General features: G+C 41.8%; 1 protein-coding gene across 2 annotated transcripts in view; it reads left to right on the forward strand.

Moving 5' to 3' along the window:
- The window catches only part of MYO1D (myosin ID), a 339,488-nt gene that overhangs the window by 246,608 nt on the left and 74,740 nt on the right, over positions 1-18,140 (forward strand). For both annotated transcript variants that reach the window (XM_059380394.1, XM_059380395.1), the window contains exon 21: positions 7,414-7,568. In XM_059380394.1, coding sequence (XP_059236377.1) covers positions 7,414-7,568 — 155 coding nt within the window. The remainder of the gene's footprint in view (positions 1-7,413; positions 7,569-18,140) is intronic.

Here is an 18,140-nt window from a genome sequence, read left to right on the forward strand (position 1 = left end):
TAATATGGCTACTGTAGATAATGATGCTATTAACTTCGGAGTGCATGTATCCTTTTGTATTATTATTTTTGTATTCTTTGGGTAAATACTTATTAGTGTGATTGCCGGCCATAAGGTACTTCTATTTTTTTTTAAGATTTTATGTATTTATTTGATATACAGAGATCACAAGTAGGCAGAGAGGCAGGCAGAGAGAGAGGAGAAAGCAGGCTCCCTGCTGAGCAGAGAGCCTGATGTGGGGCTCGATCCCAGGACCCTGGGATCATGACCTGAGCCGAAGGCAGAGGCTTTAACCCACTGAGCCACCCAGGCACCCAGGCACTTCTATTTTTAATTTTATGAAGAACCTACATTCTTCACTTGATCTTAGCCAAAAGCCTGAGAAATGATAGGAGAACATATTCTTATTGAATTTCTGCAAGTAACTATAATTGCCATGAAAAAAGAATACTTACTGAGAGTTTGAATTCTGGAGGGTTCTAGTAAAAAGAAGAGTTCAGTGTTTCAATTTGTTTATAAAGGAATACTTTATCACATCTCCATAAATCTTAAGAGAAAGTTTCCTTAAATCTGGAGAAGCAAACATTAGAGAACTAGCAGTGTTTCAAATAAGAGTCATAAAAACTATAATCATCTTCCTCAATTTATTTAGCCCCATATTACTAATTCTTGTTTCTTGAATGCAGCTTTTTTTTGTTAGTTTTGGATATTTTGACACATTTTAGTCTTAAGATTTTAAAGATATGGGCGCCTGGGTGGCTCAGTCAGTTAAGCGTCTGCCTTCGGCTTAGGTCGTGATCTCAGGGTCCCCAGCGGGGAGTCTGCTTCTCCCTCTGCCCCTTCCCCCCTCCCTACCACTCCCCTCCTGCATGCATGCATACTCTCTTTCTCTCTCAAATAAATATTTGTCAAAGTCCTCTTCCTGAATCTCCTTGAAGACAAAACTTATTCCACAAGAGCATCAGAACAGTAACTATAAATGACAAAAGATTTAAAAATAGACATAGTTAAAGATCTGATATGAGGGCTTGTTATAAAGTAGCTGACAATGAAAGGTAGTTATTCTTGTGACACATAGTGTTTTAATAATTAAAATTTTAAATGATGTCCTTATACCAGAACATATTAAAGCTCTAGGAATTTCATTAATTTCTAGAACAGGTAAGCATCCACCCATACAACATGACCTAAAGTTTCTCATCGTTTGTTTGACAGCGCTTCCCACATAACTTAACGTACCAAATAAGTCTAATTCATCCAGAGACTTCGTTTACAATTCACATATCTGGGAAGTTGGTTAAAACCCTCAGAAAGTTCCAAGCATATGATTACAGATCATCATAAATTTAATGTTTACATTTAACCAAACTGGCAGTAAGAGATTGTACATAGAGCTATATAGTTGTTAGCAACACATACCTCCTTTAACATTGAGAAGTTCTAACCTTCTTAAGTAATCAAAGACCTGATAAAGACAGGTTTGGTTTTCTGGGCAGATAAAGAAAAGATATTAAAAAAAACAACAACAAGAAAAACTTGGCTTACATTTTCTTATGAAGAGCAGACCCAAGAGTCCAGGAAAATTTTGTCTTTTACAAGGAGAGGAGCAGAATTTCCTTTTTCCTTTTTCCTTAAAAATGTATTTATTTTTTATATATTTATTTACTAGAGAGAGAGAGTGAGAGAGTGTGAGAGAGCATGCGTGCAGGCGTGCTAGCTAGGGGACGGGCAAAGAAAGAGAATCTCCAGCAGACTCCCCACTAAGAGAAAAGCCCCCTGTGGGGCTCGATCCCATGACCCTGAGATTATGACTTGAGCTGAAATCAAGAGTTGGATGCTCAACCAACTCAGCCACACAGGAGCCCCCTATGCCCATATACTTTATTAAAATGTTTTTCATAAGACTTTATTCATTTATTTGACAGAGATCACAAGTAGGTGGTGGGGTGGGGAGAGAAGCAGGCTTCCCAGTGAGCAGAGAGCCCGATGCGGGGCTCGATCCCAGGATGCTGGGATCATGAGCTGAGCCAAAGGCAGAGGCTTAACCCACTGAGCCACCCAAGCGCCCCTATTCCTGTATACTTTTAAAATCCATTTATTTCAACCTAGTCCTGACCATGCATAAAATTCTTTTCCAAAGATTTCCCTTCACAAACCTTCTGCAGCTTTCTTTTTCATTTGGATTTTGTCCTAATAAGCCTTTTCTCTCCAAGCAACTAGTCTCATTTTAGGACAGAATTTCTTTTGCCCTCAAAAAAAGGTATTCCCATTCCTTGTATCTTTCTCATATGTCCCCTACTTTCCTGCAGACAGAGTTGTTTTCCTTATTTCCATCAGTCTTAATTACATTTAGCAGAGTTTTAACTCTTAGAAACCTTAATCTCCAGAGAAAATTAAGTAGAAACCAATTAATTGTGAACAGCCTCTTATACCAGAATTCTTTAGATCTGAGATTTATGAACACAGTTCATAAATTCTAAAAACATGTTGACCGGCAGACCCAAGTATCCTCGGTTTCTCTATGGTAAGAAGCCAAAAGCACAAACCTGCATTGAGTAAACAATGCTTTCGTATTTATTTGGGAAAGACTTAGATATCCAGTTAATTCAGTCCAGTTCATCATTTAACTTAGCAAAACTTCAAAGTTTCAGGTTACCCAAAATTTTGAAAGCTTTTTAAAAGTTTTACTTATAAGCCTTTCATTTATTCGCCCTACTTGTTCTTAACAATTACCCACGAAAACTTTGACACAAAATTAACCATCATTGAAGTCACCTTTTTGCTGACAAGTTGCAACAGAGATAACAAGAGCTTATTTGACCTGTGGTAAACCTTGGTAGAGTAGAAGTTTTATATTTAATGCTGATAATTCTAAAGACATGTTCTACCTTAATTAAACTAACAAATTCAAATTAGCTTAATATGTTATACCCCGGTCTTCTAAAAGCCAATCAGTTTGTTACCCACTGTCAGTTTTTATCTCGGACACCCACTGGGAAATCTGAGGTGGGTGGCGTAAGTCCAGGGAGAAATGCTCTTCACTCCTCGATAGCAAGGGGAGGAGAAGCAGAGGCACAGAGGACATGCGGGAACTGGTTATGCAATCCATGTCCAAGGTGGTGCAGAAACGGGAGGAGGGGGAGGTAGAAGCAGAAGAGGTGAGGTGCCACCAGCAAGACTGGAAGCAGATAAAAGCCCAAAGGTCAGTGAAAAAGAACTCCCGGTCCTAGAGCTTGTCATCTCAAACAGATGAAGAGACACATGTTGTCTTTCGACCAACAGAAAGTGAAAAGAGGCCGTCCCTGTCGGGCCAGAGAAGACAGGGAACCTCCCTGAAGCAAAAAGAGTTTCGGCAGCTGCGTGGGAATGTTCTTTAAGATCTCCATCTCAAGGTAGACTTACCAGACAACTGGCTCCAATTATCATAGCCATTAACCCTGGCAATGAATGAAGGAGAAACAGCCCCCCATATAGCAGGAATCTAGTGCTGTTAGGCAGTGTTCATCCAGTCCTCTCAAGATGCATACCAGATCTGAGACAGAAAAGAAGAAGCAAACAAAGAGAAGACCAGTAACTCAGGAAAGAGGGGGAACGATACAGAATCTTGGCAACAACCTGTTTACAGGAGAGACAAGGGAGGGGAGCACACAAAGAACATACAGAACACAGGGAAGGTGGTAGATTATCAGAAGGACCTGAGGCAGTTCGCTGATGGTAGATTGAGTAGAGGTGAGGAGAGGGGCTTCCTCGAGCCCCTGCAGGATTTGCAGATCAGGGATTTGGTACAGGATCACAGCTGCTGACCCTGTGGGGTCTCAGTCCATTTTCCCTGCCACCTATAAAAGGTCCAATGGATAAATACTGTTGAACCTTCAAGACCTGTTAATGGGCCATTTTGTTTTTATCATCCCTCAGAGATGATTGAGGCCAAGCATCATTATGGAAGAAGAGGCACTTTTTCTTTATATCCTCTTGTCCAAATGGACTCCAGTGTGTTAGGAGACAGCCCAAAGAAGAATCCTTGGGATCGAAGAGGCAGATCCCGTAGTTAATTCCTACCAAACGAGGAGAGTACATTTACCAGGAGTCCATTACCAAAATCCTTCTCAGCTCCCAAGTGGCATTCCATCAGGGATATTGCTAAAGGTTCCTGGGTTCCAAGTGGCAGGAGGTGTCCCGGATCTGGACCGCTCTTGACACCTTTGTACTATCTGAGAAGGGATGATCACCTCCCTGCCTCTCTGTGACATCTTAGACTACAGTAGGTGCCAGCGAATGGACTGAATCACCACAGAGATTGGGGCTGCCTCTTCCCATTTGGGGAAGTTAATATATTTGGCAACCAATAATGATACCCTTAGTAAGCCTCTAGATCTAGTATTAACAGATGGGGTAGAGGCCATGACCTTTGTTAAGAAGGACGGCTATTTCATATCATACTAAGCATCATATATCTAAGCTAGAAGTACTTAAAATCAGAAAGCAAGACGGAGAATGCCAGATAGCCCATGGGGAACAGCAAATGAGAGACATGAAAAACCAAAAATATCGCACTTCTATCTAATCTGAACAGCCTTCTCAAGAGCTTTATCCATGATCCAGCCCCAAGGGAGCAGTCTCCCTTCGGTGGGTAGATGCCTCAACTGGGTAATAGCTCCCACTGGTCCCTATTGGGAAGGCTGTGGTCAGACATATCTTAGATTTTATGTTCCTTGAGGGACCACACCAGGTTATTTAGGAGGAAACCTTACTCAGGAGCCTTAAAACGGGCGGCCATTCCAATGACATGTATGGCAGCCCTGTGCCTGAGAAGAATGCAAGTATTGAAAGAACAGGTAAAACAGGGAGAGCCTGATTTCTGAGCCCAGTGCCATCATGGCCAAGATACTGGTGTCTAGCCAGGTGGCAGGAGTTTGACTTCCCCGTAGTCTAGCCACAGGCAAGAGGTTTTCTCTTGAGCACTAAGACACATTCAGAATCGTTGTACTCTACAGGACGTCTCTGGAAAAGAACAAGAAGTAGAGGCTGGGGGGATAAAAAGGACTCAGCAAGTCACACCAAGGCCCTTAGAGGCCCTGCACGATCCCCATGCGGGTTGCTGGTGGATCGTGGAGTGCAACAGCCAAGAAAGAATTCTTCAGGCGTTTTGCGGTGCAAATTAGTAAGCTTTTTGTTGTTGTTGTTTATCATTAACGTGCAAGAGCACATGGTGGGGTTGGGGGCAGAGGGAGAGAGAGTTAGTGCAGAGCCCACATGGGGCTCCTTCTCACAACCCTCAGATCATATCCTGCACCAAAACCAAGAGTCAGACGCCCAACCAACTGAGCCACCCATGTGCCCCTTTAGTAAGCTTATTTAAGTAGCATAGGGACAGGACAGAGCTGCACTTTTGCTCTATGAAACTGGTGGGTATATGCTTAGTGCTCAAGGAGGCAGGCACATGCCGAGAGTATTAGATCATAAATATTTCTTCGAGAGGCACCTGGCTGGCTTAGTCAGTGAAGCATGCAACTCTTGTTCTTAGGGTTGTGAGTTTGAGCCCCATGTTAGGTGTACAGATTACTTAAAAATAAAATCTTTAGGGCACCTGGGTGGCTCAGTGGGTTAAGCCGCTGCCTTCGGCTCAGGTCATGATCTCGGGGTCCTGGGATCGAGTCCCGCATCGGGCTCTCTGCTCAGCAGGGAGCCTGCTTCCCTCTCTCTCTCTGCCTGCCTCTCCATCTACTTGTGATTTCTCTCTGTCAAATAAATAAATAATAAAATCTTTAAAAAAATAAAATAAAATAAAATCCTCAAAAGAATAAAAAATAAAAATAAATGTTTCTTTCAATCTCTACTTGTGAAGCTACTCTCGCAATATTTCTCTAGTGCTTATGCTTATCATTCAGTTTGATCATTATTATCCGTGAGATGTATAGGGAGTCATGAGACCCTTTAAGAATGTAACAACTGGGCGCCTGGGTGGCTCAGTGGGTTAAGCCGCTGCCTTCGGCTCAGGTCATGGTCTCAGGGTCCTGGGATCAAGGCCCGCATAGGGCTCTCTGCTCAGCAGGGAGCCTGCTTCCCTCCCTCTCTCTGTGCCTGCCTCTCTGTCTACTTGTGATCTCTCTCTGTCAAATAAATAAATAAAATCTTTAAAAAAAAAAAAAAAAAAAAGGAAGGCACTTGTGACCTTCTTTAAAAATAAATTAATTAAAAAAAAGAATGTAACGACCAGCATCTATTTGATCCTTATCGAGACTCTGCAGGCTATAGGTCAGCGTTCTGGGCTAAAGGTGAACATTTTTCTGCTTCTATCCCTCATCACTTTTTCTACAGCAAATGACATGATCACGTGCCTTATGTATTCTGTTGCAGCAATGGATTACATTGATTAATTACTGGATATTGAACTATCTTTAGATTTCTTAGATAAACTCCACCTGGTCGTGTTATATTACTATTCTTTATATTGTTGGATTGGACTTTTTTGGTATTTTGTTGGCCATTCTTACATCCATGTTGATGAAGGCTATTGGATATTCATTTACAGTTTTCTTGTACTGCCTTTTTCTTTTTTTGCTATCTGGATAATGCTGGCTTCATAAGATGAATTACGAAGTGTTCCCTTCCCCTTAAGAAGAGACACGGAGAATTGGTGTTATTTCTTCTTTAAATGTTTGGTAGAATTCACCAGTGAAATCATCTGAACCTGGAGTTTGGGGGGTTTTTTTGAAAGTTTTTTTTTTTTTTTAAGATTTTATTTATTTGGGAGAGAGCATGAGGGAAAGGGAGAAGCAGACTCCCCACTGAGCACAGAGCCCGCCACAGGCTCAGTCCCAGGTCCTTAATATCATGACCTGAGCCGAAATCAGATGCTTAAATGACTGAGCCACCCAGGCACCTCTTTTTTCAAACGGTTTCTAATCACAAATTTAATTTCTGTAATAGATAAAGCAGTACTCAGGTTATCTATTTCTTCTTGGCTGAGTTTTGGTAGTTTGTGACTTTCAAGGAATTATTTGGTTTCTTTCAAGTTCTTGAATTTATGTACATAGACTTGTTGAATATTTCCTTGTTACCCTTTTAACATCTGTGTGGTCTGTAGTGCTATCCCCTCCTTCATTCCATATTGGTAATTAGGTCGTTCTCACTTCTATTCTGACTAGAGGCTTAGCAATTTTATTGGTCCTTTGAAAGAACCAGGTTGTTGTTTTATTGATTTTTCTCTATTATTTTACTGTTTACAGTGTCACAAATTTTTAGTCTTCTCTTTATTGTTTCCTTCCGTTTTGCTTGTTCCATAAGACCTGGTAAAAACTGAACTCATCAGGGTCACTGATCAGAAGTAATTATTAAGTTACAAAATATATTTTTTAAATGTATTCTTTTGAGAACCATCTTAATAGTTTTCCATGCTTTGTCTCTTTGCAGTTGACTGGTCTGAGCGTCTCCAATGGAAAGGACCAACTTGTAGTGTTCCATACAAAAGACAACAAAGACCTCATTGTCTGCCTTTTCAGCAAACAGCCAACCCATGAGAGTCGAATAGGAGAACTTGTTGGCGTCCTGGTGAATCATTTCAAGAGGTAAACTTGATTTTTCTAACTGAGGCAGGTTTTGAACATATAAAATCTTTCATTGTAATTCTTACTGAACTTATATATGGGCCAATTTCAGTGTATTTGAGTTGTTTTTCTTTATAAGAAAACTGAAATCATCTATCTGTTTCACAGAAGGCAAAATTAGCATCTAGGCTTGGTTTCAAGATTAGGAATGATCGTCTAGTTCTCCAGCCTTCAGCTGAACCAACAATGAGAGTTCTCCACTGGTGATTTCTTCATTGCCAATCCAAATGTAGCTAAATCCAAAAGACAGAAAAATTACTTTATATTCATATTATCACTGCTTCTCGTTTATTCCAGATATAATCAGTGAGTGTGTCTAATATGAATATAAATTAGAAGACAGGTTTAAGATGACATATTGGTCTGTGAAGACCAAAGGAATTTCTGAGAGAGGCAACAACCTGTGCAAAAACATGGAGTTTGGGTGGCACAGGCTTATTCGCAGTAAACCTAGATGATGCTGGGGGAGGGAGAGGGGAGTGTTGTGGACAGTGATGTGAGACATATACACAGCACAGATCCTGAGAGCAGTGTGGACCAGTGAACAACCATTTTAAGCAGGTAAGTGACTTTGTCTGGTTATTTACTGGAATTGTTTTGGAGATGGGGCTTTCCTTCCTGTAGGACATCATGGCGTATTTGGGGTAGGGTGTTTCTGACTCCAAAGTCAGATCTTCTTCCCATGTGGCAGACTGTCTCTGCCTCCCCACCACCCTGATGCCAGGAAAAGACCACTTCTCAAAACTCAGTGACTGAGAAAGGACCCCGATCTCCAGTTCCTTCTCTTCCTACACGACACTTCCCAAGTTGGCAGAAATAATTGAGTCTTCTTTATTAGTGTTGGATTTTTTTTTCTTTAGTTTAGACATAGCTTTTCTTCTTCTAAGCAAAGACATATGTCAGATGTTCCCCTGTCTAGTTCGACTGTGTTCATTGCTGCTGATCAGCATGTGCAGTGTAACTGTGGAAGTGCGCCGCCTAGACCATTTATTTTATGTTATTAAGCCTTGTATTCTAGATCAAAGTAGATCTTTGCCTCTGTGGTTAAATGCTTTTCAGTGGTGTAAATTTTTTAAAAATTTGTAATGGTCATCTGGTGGAAAATAATAAAATAATAATAATAATAAAATAATGGTAAACAGATAGGCCTTTGAAAAATGCGCTTCCATCTGCCAAAGAGAGGCAAGAGAAATACTGTGGCATTTAGAATGGAAGGGAAAGACCTGGCAAATGGAGATCTCCGCAGTCATGTCTGCCACTCGAATTAGCAGGCTTATTTTCCTCCTAATATTTTGTTCGAGCAAAGTAAGGACTATTCAAGCGATTTTAATGTGGATGCCTACACTCATGACTGGTTTTCGCCTGGGAAATTAAAGTATTTTTCTCAATCTGGGTCCTTGTTTAGCAAATTCCAACTCCTGTTAAAATGCTTCTGTAAGTGGTAGAAAATGTGAACCTGATTCTAGAACTATCTATTGCTTTCTCTCCCTCACATATGCATTCTGAAATAACATTTCTAGTTGTAGTCCCTCCTGTCTTTAATATGTGGAAGAATTATAAATGTCTTTAAAAATTAGAAGTAGAAGGAAGAGGTGAAGTCTGTCAAAATGCTAGATTTTTCATTATTTATTTATTTATTTATTTATGATTTGGCAGAGAAATCACAAGTAGGCAGAGACAGGCAGAGAGAGGAGGGGAAGCAGACTCCCTGCTGAGCAGAGAGCCCTATACGGGGCTAGATCCCAGGACCCTGAGATCATGACCTGAGCCAAAGGCAGAGGCTTAACCCACTGAACCACCCAGGTGCCCTATAATTTATTCATGATGTTCCTATTCTGTGAATAAAAGGGCAAGTATAGATAAGAGAAAATCCCTCATCCCAGGCCCCAGAAAATTCAGGCTTGGAATTTTGACTTAGTGTTAGTCATCAACTTGCTGTTGACTTCTTGAGGCAAGGTTAATTTGATTTCTGTTCCAGCTGTTTTCCTTTATTGTCAAGTGTCTTATCATTGTTGTGACTGAACATTATATTGTGTTTTACAAGTACAGTGATGTGGCGCATGATCTAATTTGTACCTGGGTTAATTGTGGAAATCCAAAGGTGAGAGGGGTTTAAGTCCAGACCAATATTTTATCTCCCAATAATTTCCCTGAAGAATATTCTAAAAGATCCTCTGGTTAGAATTCAGAAGGAAAGGGATCAACATAACAAAATATACCATTGATAGAGTAGATCTGGGTTGTCTTTAAAAATTTATAAAGAGAGGATTTAGGTTTTAAAAATCTATGAGCAACATTCCAACCAAGTTTCAGAGACAAGAGGAACAAGTAAAAAATTTAGAAGGAAAAAAAAGGCATTGTATTTTGTTAGGCCAACACAGTGCTAAACCCAAAACAAACAAGGATAGCACAAGAAAAGAAAATTATAATCCAATCCCACTTTCATGTGGAGATTTTTTTTAAAAGATTTTATTTATTTATTTGACAGAGAGAGATCACAAGTAGGCAGAGAGGCAGGCAGAGAGAGAGGAGGAAGCAGGTTCCCTGCTGAGCAGAGAGCCCGATCTGGGGCTCAATCCCAGGACCCTGGGATCATGACCTGAGCGGAAGGCAGAGGCTTTAACCCACTGAGCCACCCAGGCACCCTGATTTTTTTTTAAATCCTAAATAAAATGTGACCAAATTGGTCCAAGAGTGCCTGGGGCCTTAAAGAAACTTGTAAGTCGTGCTGACCCCCATGCATGGAGGAGGGTAAAGAGAAAGGACACACCCAGCTGAGGGAAGAAGCGGCCTCACGCATAGGACACAGCAGTGTGGAGAGAGGATGATGCGGTGTGAGGTCACAGCCTGAAAGGAAGCCTTTAGGACCGCCCTACCAGCCACCCTCACCTCCTCAAGAACGGCACTTACAGCTGCCCCCCCCCCAAAGCAAACAATAAACCAGAAAGAAAAGAGCAAGAGAACCATGCATAGGCAATATGAAAAGAAGCAACAAAGAAAATAAGGAAAGGCAAATGAAGAAAAAAGAAAAATGTGGGAATAATCTTTACATTTAAAAAAAAAAAAAGCTCAAGCACACTATCCAGAAATACCTGAGGTAGCCAGAGCAACAACAAGTCCTGGCTCTGTTGCACAGATCAGAAATTACTCCAGAGAGAAGGCACAGGGATCCCAAGTCACATGCAACTAGGGTATGCTAATGAAGTTAAACAGGCTTCTCTACTGTGGTTCTTCTCACAGGCTTTAATATGCCCTTGTTCATTTTAGGAGCGCCCGGCTGGCTCCATGGGAGAGCACAGGACTCCTGATTTTGGAGTTGTGAGTTCAAGCCCCACGTTGGGCATGGAGCCTACTTAAAAACAGTCTTTTCTAAAAATACCTTTGTTCATTTTATTTATGTATTTATTTATTTCAAAGATTTTATTAATTTATTTGACAGAGAAAGACGCAGCGAGAAAGGGAACACAAGCAGGGGAAGTGGGAGAGGGAGAAGCAGACTTCCCGCTGAGCATGGAGCCTGATGCAGGCCTTGATCCCAGTACCCCAGGACCATGACCTGAGCTGAAGGCCACTCCAGCCTTTGTTCATTTTAAATACAGCCAATAAGAAAGCTGTAAGGACATGTATGTCTGCATTATATGTGTGTGTAGGTGTATACAGGATATGGGTAACACTTTATCTCTAGAGGGGAAAAGGGGAGAGAGGCTACTGGGAGAAAGAGGTTGGGGGCAGATTTATTTATTTTTCACGCTAAACCTTTTGCAATAAATGTATGTTACTTCTCTAAAAATTTTTTTTCATTTTAATAAGTGGCAGCTGGTTTTGAGGCCTCTTGTAGGTGGCTCTGAATTCATGGTTATTTCCTTTCCCTGTTCAGAAAAGTAGACAGAAACAAAAAAGCTTTCTGACTGAATGATCTCTCTCATAGCATCTGAATACTTGGAAAAAACAAAAGCAAATAAAACCTCTTGGACACACACGAAACTCAATGTAACATTGTGTGTCAACTATACTCACATAAAAACAAAACACAACAAAAAAAAATTGTTTTTTTAAAGTAAAAAAAAAAAGATCAGAATAAACCAGCAAATAACCAGAAAGCCTCTGGGAATCTCCTTGTCATGTGTGGCCCGGCTGTGGGCCCAGGGGCCCGGGGTGAGCTCTCTTCCTCCGTGGCGGCCGAGCCAGCGGTGTGCCAGGCGGGTCTGCTGAGCAGAGGTTATGAAGATGGCCGCCTCAGTGTTTGGCTTGTGTCTCGGCCTCAGCAGCGGCCACCTGCTGGTGGGGAGCTTTCCTGCCCACTCGTGAGCAGATGGTCTCACGTTGGCTGCCCAGGCTGCAGAGTCACCAGGAACTCTGCGATATTAAGCTGTCAGTGGACCCATCTGCCCTGAGCAGCTGTCCAGGCATGCGCCTGTCTGGATGCTGGAAACCTCGGTGGAACCCAGTCTCAGGCATAGACACTTCTTCTCTCTCCTGTTCTGTTTCTGGGGATGAGAGCCAGAAGTCAGTGCCATCTGCTTCTTGGTTTTCGTAAGCTCCTGATTACGTAAGCAGTATCTTTAATATCTGCTTAATTAAAAGAATGCCGTTGCTTCTGGTCTTTTAACTCAGGGCAAGAATCAGACCCAAGAAGCAGGCCATCGGTTTGGCCCTGGGGAGTCCAGGCAGGGGGCCGGGGAAATGTGGCCTCCTGACCAGAGGTCCAGCAGCCACTGCTCACTGCCTCCCCACTGCTCACATGTGTGTCTCCTGCTCCTCTGTCCCTGACCCCCAAGTACACGTTTTCACGTATTCCCTTGATCTGTCTTCCCAGATTGTTCTCCTTGAATACAGGTTTACTAATCATTGTATATATGACAACTTAAAATATTGGCTAAAGATAAAATAAAGACAGGTGAAAATAATGTACGTAGCCAACTATAGAGGCTTCATTAAATTATAGTCCATCTCCTTGATGGAGTATTTGGGCCATTTAAAACTATAAATATTGGGGTACCTAGGTGGCTCAGTCGGTTAAGCGTCTGCCTTTGACTCAGGTCATGGTCCCAGGGTCCTGGAATCGAGCCCCTCATCAGGCTCTCTACTCAGTGGGGAGCCTGCTTCTCCCTCTCCCACTCCCCCTGCTTGAGTTCCCTCTCTCGCTCTCTCTCTCTCTCTCTTTTTCTCTGTCAAATAAATAAGCCCTTTTAAAAATAAAAACATAAAAAATAAATTATAATTATTGAAGGCATTTCATTGATGGTGAGAGAAAAGTGAGTGACCACAACCTACCATCCTCTGCCTCCTAGTATAGATACACATGAAAACACAGAAAGAGATGCCCACCTCCTGTAGTGCCAGAAACTGGAAATGTTCCCCAGCCACAGGCCCACTGAGAGGGCCGCTCTTCCCCTCTACTCCCGTGCCACCTCATCAGGCCTTCCCTGGCCATCTTGGTAGAGAACAGCAGTTCGCCTCTCTGCCCACACCAGCACTCCCTATCCCCCCGCCCTGCTTAACTTTGCCCCACAGCTCTCATCTCCCTCTGACACTGTACGTTTACTCAGTTCTTTATCACCTATATTCCAGCTAGAATGCAAGCCCCATGTATGTCAGCAGGGACTACACTTTTGTTGTTGGCCGCAGTTGCCCTAGTGTTCAGAACACAGCCTGGCCCTCAGAGGACCCAGGAGGTTACCATTGACTGCCAAGGCTGGCTGCCGGGGCCCACCGGCTGCAGGACACTTCCGCCCCTTCCCCGGATAGGGGCTCTTGCCAACCAGAAGATGGTAACGTAGCCCTCCTTGTCTAGGAAAGAAAAGAACTCTGTTACAATTTCCTTCCCTTTGGGAATGCCTCTCTCCTGTACTGGTTACAAGATTCCAGCTCTAAGCGATGTAAGACATCTAGGGACAGACGTGAATAGGTATTTTAAGATACTAAGTCAGCAATGAAGAGAGCTCCGGGAAGAGCCATGGTGTGTTGTGTGCTAGGAGTAGCAGCTTTTTGCCACAACTAAAGACCTAGGAGTACTCTCAGACTCTCCTTGTCAGTAAGCTGACAGGGAGGGACACGAGACGTGGGGATTCCTGCTCAGATCAGCAGCTGCGGAATAAGGAAAAGACTTCAGAGCCACAGCCAGAGGCTGTGGGCATCAGCCAGCTCCCCAGCTGAAAGGCTGAGGAATGGGTTCTCACTGCGAACAGAGACAGAGGGAGAAGGAACCCAGAAGAACCCATATGCACCTTCAGTGTGAGAGTGTCTGGACTGAACAGATGTCTCCTTAGTTGTGAGGCCTGTAAAGGAGCACAACAGCAGGAAGAAAGACTCAGACTTCCTCTCAGCTTGACTCAGAATTGGTGGAATAGCACATTTTCTATAATTGTCATTTTAAATATGAAAACCAAAAAATAATAAATTTTAAAATTATGAGATTCTTTTAGAATATCTTTTCTCACAGAAACAAAGCAACTAGGAATGTGGATGGATTCACATAAAATGTTCGTAGTAGAAAAAAAATCTTCTCGGGCGCCTGAGTGGCTCAGTGGGTTAAAGCCTCTGCCTTCGGCTCAGGTCATGATCTCAGGGTCCTGGGATCGAGCCCCACGTCGGGCTCTCTGCTCTGCGGGGAGCCTGCTTCTTCCTCTCTCTCTGCCTGCCTCTCTGCCTACTTGTGATCTCTCTCTGTCAAATAAATAAATAAAATCTTTAAAAAAAAAAAAGAAAAAGAAAAAAAAATCCTCTCAATCCATGCACTGTCTTTGGTAAGGTAGAATCATTACCAAATGAAGCCAGGAGTTATATCGCGGTCTTCAGAGGAAGGATATCAGGCCTGGAGATATTGTAGAAAATGAAAAGAATCCGACTGAGGCTATAAAGAGAAAAGAAACTGTGGTACGAAATGGAAATGGAAAGCAGCTTATATTACTAGAAGACTCCGAGAACTCCTTGTCAGAAAAAAAAAAAAAAATCAGGGAACAATTTGTTAAAGGATATTATATTGCTTGCTGACCAAAAGAAATGAAGGGGGAAAAAAAAGAAAAGAAAAATGTAAAAACAAGCCCAGCCTAGCTAAATTATGCCATTCAGAATTAGTAACTTCTGGCTTTCCACATCTGAGACTTCTTTGATGCAAAGTAGTTCTTGGTCTTCTCTGTTTAGCATATGCATTAAGTTAACAGACCTAGTAGAAATGAGTATTTGACAGGAAACAGTGTGGCTTCTGGCCTAGCTCTGCCACCAGCTAGCTCTAAGGTCTTGAGCAGATCAATCTTTTTTGTTCCACCGTGTATGTGTAAGATTAAAGGTCTCCACTGATTTTGTTCATTCAGTTAAAAAATATATATATATTTCTGTTCGCATAATGATGACAAAGTCCTGGCAGTGTTTCCCAACACTGTAAATAAACTTCACACTACTGAATTGTGCACTTACAAATGAGTAAGATGGCAAAAATGAAATGAAAGTCAGGGTTGGTTAGCCTACACCATAGAAACAAGGAGAAGAAAAAATTTCTTGAGGTTCAGTCACACATCAGACATCATCTTATGGCATAGAAATACAGAGACCCATGTCCTACCCTCAAGAAGTTGGCAGTCTTCGAGGGAGACAAGTGTCTGAGTCATAATAAGTTTGTAGAAGTATAGAGAAAGTGGCTTAAAACACAGAGGACCGGGTATGTCTTTCCATGGGACAAAAAGAGGGGAAAGATATTCTAGGGAAGCCTCATCAATGAGAAGTGGCCTTTGTACAAAGCTTATGAAGAGATCTCCAAGTTAAAAGGACAGACTTGCATCTTGAGGCAAGATGGAGTGACAAGGATGAGATTTACTCTCCTTTCTGGTACAGCCATAAACAGACAAAATACACAAAACAGTGGTTTCCAACACACTGGATATCAGACAATAAAGGATGATGATTTATGAAAGACAACAAGCAAATGAGATGGACCCTACCGTTCCCCCAGCTTACTGCCTTGAGAGAATATGCAGGCCATGGCACAAGGAAGGAGAACCGTCATGGAACCTGGGGGTTGGGAGACCACGGCCGCTGAAGTTTGCAGGATGGGGCAACAGAGGAGAGAGAGCTACACAGAGAACTCTGGAGACCTGCAGGATTCATCTAAGTACTGATCAGTGCAGGTGTATTAGAGCACTACCTGAGAACAAAAGAACAATGCAAAAAGGTTAGCAGTAACAAGGCCTGGTATCACAGAGAGGGAAGAGTACTGCCTGTTCCCAGTAGCCACACTGGGGAACCTCATCATTCACAGGGCATGGAGTATAGTACACACAAGGGTCTTGCTTCAGTAGTGGGATATAATTGGCCCTACTCTTAGCACTGCTCTGGTTTCCTCTGATAAATCTTAAAAGCAAGACCCAAAACGATCAAACTGGGGCACCCAGCTGGCTCAGTCAGTAGAGTATGCAACTCTTGATCCCAGGGTGGTGAGTTTGAGCCCCACGCTAGGTGTAGAGATTCTAAAAATAAATAAATGAAAATGTGGGGAAAAAAGAGGATCAAGAGACACATAAGTGACTCAGTTAAGCATCTGGCTTCAGCTTAGGTCATGATTTCAGGGTCCTGGGATCAGGTACCACATGGGAAGCTCCCTGCTCGGGGTGGGGGGGTGCTCCTTCTCCCTCTGCCTCTGCTTCCCCCCCACACCCCTGCTGATGCACATGCACTCTCACTCTCTAAAATAAATAAATAAAATCTTTTTTTAAAAAAAGATCAAATTATTTCCAAATAATTTCAACCCAGAAAAAGCTTAAGAATATTTAAAGGAATACAAAGTTATCCAGAATTTAAGTAGGTAAAGTTGACAGTGTCTGACATTCAGTCAAAAATCAGCAGGTCTGCAGGAAAGCAGAATGATACAATCCATTATGATAAGAATAGGCTATTAAAATAGTTACTATCACTGCATTGTAACAAGTGAAGACCAGAAGGTATCTGGAAAAACCCAAATCAAACTTCTGGAAGTAAAAACTACACTGTTGGACATGAAATTGCACAGGATGGGATTAGCAGCACATTGGACATTGCAGAAATAAAGATTAGTGAACTTGAAGACAAAGCAATAGAAACCATCCAGAATGAAGCACAGACAAAACAGAGAAATTTTTGGAAAAAGGAACAGATCCCCAGTGAATTGTGGAACAACTTCAATCGGTCTAATATATGTATAAATAAGTACCCAACCAAAGGGGAAGACAGAAACAGTATTTGAAGAAATAATGGCTGAAAACTTTCCAAATTTGATAAAACCTTTATAAACCCACAGATCCTAGAAGTTACGTGCAAAAAAATCATGAAAAAACTACACCAAAGTGTATCATAGATTGCTCAAAACCAGTGATTAAAAATAAACCTTAGGGGCGCCTGGGTGGCTCAGTGGGTTAAAGCCTCTGCCTTAGCGGGTCCTGGGATCGAGCCCCGCATCGGGCTCTCTGCTCAGCAGGAAGCCTGCTTCCTCCTCTCTCTCTCTCTGCCTCTCTGCCTACTTGTGACCTCTGTCTGTCAAGTAAATAAATAAAATCTTTAAAAAAAAAACTAAACCTTAAAAGCAGCCAGAGGAAAAAGACACATTATGTACAAAGGAATAAAGATAAAAGTGTCAACAGATTTCTCATCAGTAACAATGAAACAGCAAGAAAACAGTAGAACAACATCCGTTGTTTGTTTTAAGTTTACTTATTTTTTTAGTAATCTCTGCACTCAACATGGACCTTAAACCCACAACCCCAAGATCAAGAGTCTCATGTTCCTCTTACTGAGCCAGTCCAATGCCCTGGAACAACATCTTTGAAGTACTTAAGGAAAAAAATCATCAACCTATAATTCTATGTCAACCAATAATAGCTTTCAGAAACAAAAATGAGGGGCACCTGGGTGGCTCAGTTGGGTAAGCCTCTGACTCTTGATTTTGGCTCAGGTCATGATCTCAGGGTTGTGAGATCAAGCCCCACACTGGACTCCACACTGGGGATGGAACCTGCTTGAGATTCTCTCCCTCTCCCTCTGCAACCTCATCCCGCCTGCCAACACACACACTCTCTTTCTTTCTCTAAAAAAAAATAAAATGAAGATGAATTCAAGACTTTTCAGAGACACAGTAACTGAAACAATTCTTTACCCATAGACTCACTGTCAAGAAATGTTAAAGGAAATCCTTTAGACAGAATAAAAATAAACCACATGAAAATATAGATCTCCACAAATGAATAAAGAGCATTAGAAATAAGAGCTACATGAGTAAATACATAAGATTCTTTCCTTGTTATAGATAATTACCTATTTTAAAAATAGCAGTAACAAAGTAATATGGGTCAATTCATGAAGAGAATATAACAAACCTAAATGTTTATGCCTCTAAAAAGAGGGTTCCAAAATATAGGAAGCAAAAACTGATAGATCTGCAAGGGAAAATGGTCAAATCACAATGATCATTGTGATTGGAGGAGGCACGGGCTTTGGCAAGTTCAATACTCAGCAATTGTGAAATCAACAGAAAATAAGAAACCGAATTGACCTAATTAACATTTAGAG

Source organism: Mustela nigripes, chromosome 16 (assembly GCF_022355385.1).
Source record: "Mustela nigripes isolate SB6536 chromosome 16, MUSNIG.SB6536, whole genome shotgun sequence".
NCBI lineage: Eukaryota > Metazoa > Chordata > Mammalia > Carnivora > Mustelidae > Mustela > Mustela nigripes.